Below are 9178 nucleotides of genomic sequence, written 5' to 3'. Positions count from 1 at the left end.
AGGCTTTTTGGAGAATGTTCATTCCCTACACATACACTTCCGGAACACCTGCTGTGTGCCCGGCTCGGCCTCCTGGTCCTTCCCTCACACCCCTTCCAGTCCTCTGCCTCCTCTTCTTTTTTTATGTTTTTTATTTATTTTTGAGAGACAACATGAGCAGGGGAGCGTCAGAGAAAGAGGGAGACACAGAATCCGAAGCAGGCTCCAGGCTCTGAGCTGTCAGCACAGAGCCCGACGTGGGGCTCCAACTCACAAACTGTGAGATCATGACCTGAGCCGAAGGTGGACGCTTAACCGACTGAGCCACCCAGGCGCCCCTCTGCCTCCTCTTCTTCCTCCCATTTCTCCCACCCCCTTCTAATCCTCCTTCCCCCACTGTCCTCCCTCAGTGTCTCTTTAAAATCCTGAAGCACTTCCCAAGGAATGTCCACACGGGTGGCCTTCCCCTTCTCTCCATTCACCCACAAACCTGAGGAGAATGGAGGTTAGTCCCTAGGGATTCATTCATTCATTCATTCATTCATTTAAATACATGCTGGCTAGACACAGCGCTAGGCACTGACACACAGATGGCCCTCGCCCTCGTGGAGTTTATATTGTCTGGAACATAAAAGATAATAAACAAAAATAAGATCGTGTCTAATAGGAAAGAAAAAGAAACAAGAAAGCAAAAAGAAAGGGTAAGGTTGGTGGATCGCCTGTCACTGTGGCCGCAACAATTTCTCCGGTCCCTAGAGGCACAGGCCACTCTTCCCACCCAGAGCGGGAGTCTCTGTCCTCTCCGCTTGAAGCTGGGCTGGCCTGGTCGCTTGCTCTTCCGTCGGCGGTCTGTAGCACAAGGGATGTTCTGGAACTCCCAAGCTCAGGCCTTACGGGGTGGCAACTTCCGCTTCCTCCTTCTCAGAGCCGGAGCTACCACGTTGAGGTCCTGCCATGCTGCTGGAGACACCTGTGGAGAGACAAAAGCCACGTGGAGATGAGCCTGAAGCCACACGGGGCAGAAGGACCAGCGGAGTCCTGCCAACCCGCAGACTCCTGGGACGTAATAAAGCCTTGGTTTTTTTATATTCTTTTAATGTGTATTTTGAGAGACAGACAGAGAGCAACCAGGGGAGGGGCAGAGAGAGAGGGAGACACAGAATCTGAAGCAGGCTCCAGGCTCTGAGCTGGCAGCACAGAGCCCGACGCGGGGCTCCAACTCACAGACTGTGAGATCATGGCCTGAGCCGAAGTCACACATTTAACCGACTAAGCCATCCAGGCGCCCCAAAAAGCAACGTTTTAGGCCACTAAATGGCCAAGTGATTTGGGGGAAGGAGTGTGCTATTTTTGATAAAGTGGTCTGGTAAGGCCTGCCTGAGAAAGTGACATTCTATTTGAGCGGAGGTCTGAATGAAGTAAGGGAACAAGCCACAGAGACATCCCGGGGAGGAGGGCATGGAAGTGCAAAGGTCCTGAGGCAGAACTGAGTCTAACATGTCTGAGGGAGAATCATGGTGGCCGATGTGGCTGGAGCAGAGTGACCACGGAGAGAGTTCTAGGAGATGGGGTTTGTGACACAATCAGGGCCGGGATCTCATGACAGACCACAGAGAGGATGTACACACCTGTTAACCTGAAAGGGTGTTAAAGGCCTTTTCAGGGGTGTCATGAGAGGAGGCCACGGATGAGGCCTTCTGCACCCAGTGACACGGTTTGGTCAGGCCTAGCGCCAGGCCTACAGCCAACAAACGAGACACTGGCCTTGGGTGCAGAAAACTCAGTTATTGAGAAAAATGATATTGTAATGTAATACTTTAAAAAAACCCATGATATTCCAATGAACAAGATACCAAACTTTTAGGTAAAGACCAGCACCTGTGCTGAGTCATTTTGGTGCCTGAAGCAGAGGAAACAACGTGCGCCCTTGGCTTTGATGGAAATGAACTCATCAATAGTATTTTCATTACAAATTTTTTCTAATGTTTTATTTATTTTTGAGACAGAGAGAGAGGGAGCATGAGCGGGGGAGGGGCAGAGAGAGAAGGAGACACAGAATCGGAAGCAGGCTCCACGCTGAGCTGTCAGCACAGAGCCTGATGTGGGGCTCGAACCCACGAACATGAGATCATGACCTGAGCTGAGGTCGAACGCTCAACCGACTGAGCCACCCGGGTGTCCCATCAATAATATTTTCAAAATCTGCATCTGGCTTATCACATTTTCAATCGAGAGAATTTTCATGCTTGACAGTTTCTCTTAACGAAATGATGATGTTAAATGTTTTAACTGAGGAGCGCCTGGAGGGCTCAGTCAATTGAGCCTCCGACTTCGGCTCAGGTCAGATCTCACAGTTCGTGGGTTCGAGTCCCGCATCGGGCTCTGTGCTGCCAGCTAGCTCAGAACCTGGAGCCTGCTTCAGATTCTGTGTCTCCCTCTCTCTCTGCCCCTCCCCCATTTGTGCTCTGTCTCTCTGTGTCTCTCAAAAATAAATAAATGTTAAAAAATGTTTAATAAATAAATAAGTTTTAATTGACTTACACTGAAATAAAATTATGTTAAATTCTGTCTTGGTAGAAATACATAAAATATTGTTTTATTTAATATACTCCTTTTATTTTTTTTTCAATTTTTTTTCAACGACTTTAGTGTTCTGGACAAATAATGACCATTAAAAAGAACCCAAAGCATGTATACAGGGCCTTTTTTTTTTTTATCGTGCTCCAATATGGCTCAGCGCAGCACTGGTCAGAACCTCACAGAGATAGAACAGGGCTGTTTCCTGAGGGTTGTAGGCAAGGGAGGGGGAAGATTGGGAGGTCAAGGTCTGTTTGCAGAAGGAGAGACTCAGGTGGCCCTCATGAGAAGGTCAGGCTAAAGAAGAAACACTTGAGGCCAGGCTGGCAACACCCATTAATGAATTAAATACACTCATTCCCTGCAACCCACACCCCTTCTCCTGAAAATCTATCTCCTAGACGTTTGAGGGCTGAAGTAATCTAACTGACTGCTTTCCGGAATCTGTCAGGGAGAAGGGACGGCCAGGGGACTTCACCTGGGTGAATGTGACACCAGAAAAGGCAGGGGAAACTGCTCGAACCCCCACACCACCCGACTCACCATGTCTCTTCATTTTTAACTTTCTATTCCATTTCAAAAAAAAGTTTTTTTAATGTTTTATTTTTATTTTTGAGAGAGAGAGACAGCGTGGGCAGGGGATAACCAGAGAGAGAGGGAGACACAGAACCGGAAGACAGGCTCCAGGCTCCGAGCGGTCAGCACAGAGCCCGACATGGGGCGCGAACCCATGAACCGAGAGATGGTGACCTGAGCCAAAGTCGGACGCTTAACCGACTGAGACACCCAGGCGCCCCTATTCCATTTCATTATACATTTTAGAATTGTCTTTCAATGCATTCAAAGGATATACCATCCAAACTTTTAAAATGTATCAGACATTTTTTTAGGGGTGCCTGGGTGGCTCAGTCAGTTAAGTGTCTGATTCTTGCTTTCAACTGAGGTCATAATCTCGTGGTTCATGAGTTCAAGCCCTGCACTGGGCTCTGTGCTAACAGCTCCAGGCTGTATGAATGGAAGCATACGTGCCTGTCATCAGGATGTTCACTGCTGACTCTGATGGCGGGGGGTGGGCAGAAAAGGAACCATGAGTTCCCTCAGTAGGACCGTGAATGCATAAATGTTGGTACATCCACTTCGTGGGCCATGAAGACCACCCCATCCAGCCAGTGAAAGGGGTGAATCAAAAGACTTTGAGAATTTCCATGAGGTGCTGTTCAGGAAGAAAAGCAAGATGCAGAAAGCTATGGCTAACATCCTGTTAAGGACAAAAAAAAAGACAAAAACACACACAAAAACCCCTTTTTAAAAAATGTTTAGGGGCGCCTGGGTGGCTCAATCAGTTAAACGTCCGACTTTGGCTCAGGTCATGGTCTCACAGTTCATGGGTTCGAGCTCTGTGTGGGGCTTTATGCTGACAGCTCAGAGCCTGGAGCCTGTCTTCCGATTCTGTGTCTCCCTCTCTCTCTGACCCTCCCCTGCTCGCAGTGTCTCTCTCTCTGAAAAATAAATTAAAAAAAAAAAACCATTAAAAAAATAAAAATAAAAAATGTTTATTGGGGTGCTGGGTGGTCAGTTGGTTAAGCATCCAACTTGGCTCACGATCTCATAGTTTGTGAGTTTGAGCCCCACATTGGGCTCTCTGCTGTCAGCACAGAGCCTGGAGCCTGCCTCAGATCCTCAGTCCTCCATGCTCTCTGCCCCCCCCACTCTCTTTCTCTTGTGGGAGGAGGGGCAGAGACAGAGAATCCCAAGCAGACTCCACACTGCCAGAGCAGACCCCGACATGGGGCTCAGACCCACGATCCGTGAGATCATGACCTGAGCCAAAACCAAGAGCCAGACACTTAACCAAATGAGCCCCAAATAATAGCTTTAACTATTATCACCGGGAAGGGGGAGCACCTTTGGGGGCACACAGCCTGGATGTGTGTTTGACCCCAAAAACTCCTTTCTTCCTGCTACCCAGTATGGCCTCTTGTCTAGAGGATGTCTGCCCTAAGGTGCAGGCGGAGAGAAACGTGGGGTGGCAGCAGAGTAAGGAAGAAGATGTTTCCGGAGATTGGAGGCCCAGGGGGTGGGGCCAGGATGTGGACCCCCCCCCCCCCCCTTGGCTGAACTGGGAGCCTGTAGAGGTCAGGAAACGCTTGCAGGCGGAAACGGTCATCTGATGACTGTGACCCTGGCGTCTCTGGGGAGGTTGGGAGGGGGCGGGGCAGGGTGGCCAGCCCGGACAGAGAGTTTAATGTCATTGTACCCTCCTGATTTTTCTCTAAGGGCACCCACCAATGTGAGTACATTATTCAAGTTTTTAAAATTTATTACAAATTACCTAGAACACGCAGAAACAAATAGAGAATAAAGAGTATCTCTTACCGCTCAGCCCACAGAGAGCATCAAAACTGCTGCAATCCCCGGGGGCCCCTTCCCTGACCACACGCCCTCCCCTCCTCTTTCCTCTCCTAAGACAAGTGCTACCCTGAATGGGGTGCTTGTGAATTTTTTATTTTTTAATGTTTATTTATTTTTGAGAGAGAGAGACACACACACACACAATGTGAGGGGGGAGGAGAGGAAGGGGAGAGGACAAAGAGAGAGGCAGACACAGAATCTGAAGCAGGCTCCAGGCGTGGGGCTAGAACCCAAAGACTATGAGATCATGACCTGAGCCAAAGTCAGACACTCAACCGACTGAGCCACCCCGGTGCTCGAGAACATGCTGCTTGTAATTTCGCTACAAATGTACATGCTTTGAACCTTTACCTTTTCCTTTTCCCTCTTCTCCCTCTTTCCTCCCCCATAGACTCTCCCCACGGACCTCCCCCTTCCCAGGGATTTCATAACAGCCTCACAGGGAACCTCCTATTATTCCCCAAAGTCAAATATTCCCATGTAGACATTCGATACATAAATACCTATAGATACATACATATGCGTGCGTTGATATCAGTCTGTGGACACATGCATGCATGTACGTGTACATTGGTACATAAGGGTCTTTTTGACAGGGGTGGGGGGTGTGGCTGGGTGGCTCAGTCAGTTAAATGTCAACTCTTGGTTTTGGCTTAGGTCATGATCTCACAGTTTCGTGAATATGAGCCCCAGGTTGGGCTCTGTGCTGGCCCTGCAGAGCCTGTTTGAGATTCTCTCTCTCTCTCTCTCTCTCTCTCTCTCTCTCTGTGCCCCTGCCCAACCCACACTCGCGTGCACATGCATGTTCTCTCTCTCTCAAAATAAAGGTTTTTTTTTGTAAGATTTAATAGATGGAGGCAGAGATGAGAGGAAAGAAAGAGACCAAGTTATGGAGCCAAGAAAGCCTTTATTGGGATCTGCGATTCCCGGGCGAGGTTCCGTGACTCCGGGAGTGGGGAGTCAGGGAAGGTGCGCCTGGTGCGGGAGTGGCGAGGTATTTTATGGGTGAAAGACTTCCGGTCCGGTCCTGGGAGGGCAGACCACCAAATAAGGGCACTTTAGGGATGTGGCGGGATGGGATAGGTTGCCTCCTCTGTCAGGGTGATGGGAAGCTGGGGCTTCATAATTGGCTGTTTTCAAACTGGCGTGAGACATTCCAGGTCTGCAGGTGAGGGGTGGGGGTCGTCGGTGCACGGTGTTTTTCTCCAACCCACAGCAAAATGGCCACTCGGTCGCCATCTTAAGGTAACTCTTACATTTTTAAAGGCTATTGTTTATTTGTATCAAACTCTGATTTCTGTGCACCTATGGTCGTCGCCCAAGGTCACAAAACTAGGAACCGGCAAAGCTGGGGTTTGAACCTGGACAGACTGGTTCCCTAGTCCACACTCTTGACCACCATCTCTCTCCGGGGTGACTCTCAGATCCACTTAGAAGAAGGCACTTCTGGTATGATTTTTCTATGAGGACCTGAGAAGAATACCACAGCCCCCAGGGTGCAGGGAGATCTCCCCTGAAGGCCAAGGACATTCTCTGGTCTTTTGCTAATAGATGGAGGCAGGTCAGGAAGCCCTTGGCTGCTTTTTTCTAGCCCGTCCTCTCTCCCGGGAAGAACACGCGTAATGCGGAGGTTATGTGTGCAGGCTCTGAGGCACGCCAAGGTATTTCTGGGTGAAACGTGACGTCTGGGATTTGTTTTAGAACGACTCAGCACAAAGCAGAAGGAAAGGAGGAGTGGGAGAGGAGGAAGGAAGGGAGGGAAGGGGGAAGGGAGGAAGAGAAGACAGAAGAAGATATGGAGGAGCGGAGGGAGGGAGGGAAAGAGGAAGAGGAAGGGGAAAAGGAGATAATTAGCAGGACGTGGATAATTTTTGACATAGGGGCCATGGGGGCCTGGGACAGATAGATACTTGAAGGTTCATCATGCTATTTTCTCTACCTTTGTGTGTGTGTTGACATTTCCTCAATGTTTTTTTGTATTTTTTTAATGTTTTATTTATTTTTGAGACAGAGAGAGACAGAGGATGAGCAGGGAGGGGCAGAGAGAGAGGGAGACACAGAACTGGAAGCAGGCTCCAGACACTGAGCTGTCAGCACAGAGCCGGATGCAGGGTTTGAACCCATGAATGTGAGATCATGACCTGAGCTGAAGTCGGAGACTTAACCAACTGAGCCACCCAGGCGCCCCTCCTCAATGTTTAACAAGGGGTGGGCGGGGTTTATCCTCCAGAGTCAGGCAGATGTGGGTTCAAATCCCACAGCTGCCACTTACTAACAGTCCTTCCTTTCTCCCGTGAGCCTTGGTTTCCTCTTTTACACAATATGAGTGAATAACAGGACAGCTGTCATGATGATTAACACCCTAGGAGGAGACTGCTTCCAACCAAAATAGGTCAAACTACTTTTTTAAGTTTATTCATTTTGAGAGAGAGAGAGAAAACAAATGAGGGAGAGGCAGAGAGAGAGAGAATCCCCAGCAGGTTGGGAGCCCCATGTGGGGCTCAAACCCACAAATCATGAGATCATGACCTGAGCCAAAACCAAGAGCCCTCTGACCTAGGACTGAGCCTCCCAGGCACCCCTGGAGGTCGGACTATTCATATCTCCCCATTCCAAGCGGGACCACGAAGCTCAGACGTTACAAGACTTTTTCAAGGCCGCACCACAGACAACGTGTGCGGCCACACTACAAACCCGGGTCTGAGCCCAGAGACCTTGACCTACCATCCCACCTAGGGCAGCAGTTTGGGTTCCCAGGCTCTAGCCCCACGTCTCCCTTCTGTTCCTTTTGTGATCGCTGCATAAGTCAGGAGGGGCCAGGTGATGCCACAGCAGCAACAGCCCGCCATCCTGGTGGCTCACAGCGGCAGCACAGTTTACGACTCATGATGCTGCTTCTGCCCTCACTTCAGAGTCCCTACAAGGACGTCCCATCCTGTGACACTAGGGCTGGTGACACTTCAGTCCACAGGACTCATGAATCAGTAGCCACAGATGAGTCCAGCTTCTTTTTTTTTTTTTATTTTTTTAAAGTTTATTTATTTATTTTTGAGAGAAAGAGAGAGACAGAGACAGAGAGAGCAAGCAGGGGAAGGGCAGAGAGAGAGGGAGACAGAATCCCAAGCAGGCTCTGTACCGGCAGCACAGAGCCTGATGTGGGGGTCAAACCCACGAACTGTGAGATCATAAGCTGAGCCGAAACCAAGAGTCGGATGCTTAACTGACTGAGCTGCCCAGGCGCCCCAAGTCCAGCTTCTCGGTGTGTGACCTTGAGGTTGGAGACTCGGAGGTCTCTGTCCCTCACTTGCAGAATAACCGTCTAAAATGCCTACACCATAGGGTATTAAAGAAGATAAATGATATGAAACACCCAACATGGTACTCACCACAAATAGAACTTCCTTTTTCCTCCCAGCACTGTTAGGAACTATTTGTGTCCCTGCCCCTCCCCCATCCAGATTCATCTGCTGAAGCCCTCGCCCCACACTGTGATGGTATTTGGAAGTAGAGCCTCAATTTGGTTTAGAGGAGGTCATGAGGGTGGGGCCTCACAATGGGACTAATGTCCTTGCAGGAAAGGAGGAAAGACCAGAAGGGGCTTCCTGTCTCTGCCTGGACACAGTGAGAAAGTGTCGGTCTGGCAACCAGGCAGGGGGGGCCTCACCGAATCCCAACACTGACACCCTGCCCTCCAGAATTGTGAGCAAATGTGTGTTGTGTAAGTCGCTGAGTCTGTGCTGTTTGGTTACGGCAGCCAAGCTAAGACAAGCAGCATTTGAACAACTCCCAAATGCTAATTCCTGCTAAGCACTATCTATAGACATTCCTCTTTTCAGGAACAATTACTACTCCCATTCTACAGATGAGAAAACCGGGGCTAAGAGAGAGGAAGGGACCTGCCCAACGTCATCGTTATTTGCCTGTGATCCCGCAGTGTCCCTCTGTGTCAACCTTTCTCTGCCCTAGAATGCCGAGGCTGGGAGTTTGAAAACTACATTTCCCAGGCTCCTTTGCCACCTGACTTCCACAAACAGGAAGCACTCCAGGTCAGGGGGTAAAAATGGGCTTTCCCCCACCCCTGCTTCTGGCAGCATCAGTGGCTGGGGTGCCTCCTGCGTGACCCCAGCCCTGGCCACACAGCCCCCCTCCATCTGAGGTTCTGGTACAAGCCGCCTGCAGCTCCTCACCTGTGCTGCCCCCACCTGCTTCC

General features: G+C 49.8%; 1 protein-coding gene across 1 annotated transcript in view; it reads right to left on the bottom strand.

Moving 5' to 3' along the window:
- Positions 1–572: 572 nt before the first annotated feature.
- LOC115281005 overlaps positions 573–9178 on the bottom strand; it is a 32338-nt gene continuing 23732 nt past the window's right edge. Inside the window, exon 9 of the mRNA XM_029926186.1 lies at positions 573–949. Coding sequence (XP_029782046.1) covers positions 870–949 — 80 coding nt within the window. The 3' untranslated portion in view covers positions 573–869. The remainder of the gene's footprint in view (positions 950–9178) is intronic.

Source organism: Suricata suricatta, chromosome 16 (genome assembly GCF_006229205.1).
Source record: "Suricata suricatta isolate VVHF042 chromosome 16, meerkat_22Aug2017_6uvM2_HiC, whole genome shotgun sequence".
Classification (NCBI taxonomy): domain Eukaryota; kingdom Metazoa; phylum Chordata; class Mammalia; order Carnivora; family Herpestidae; genus Suricata; species Suricata suricatta.
Note: the sequence above shows the minus strand (reverse complement) of the source record. Positions and strands in the feature narration are given on the sequence as shown.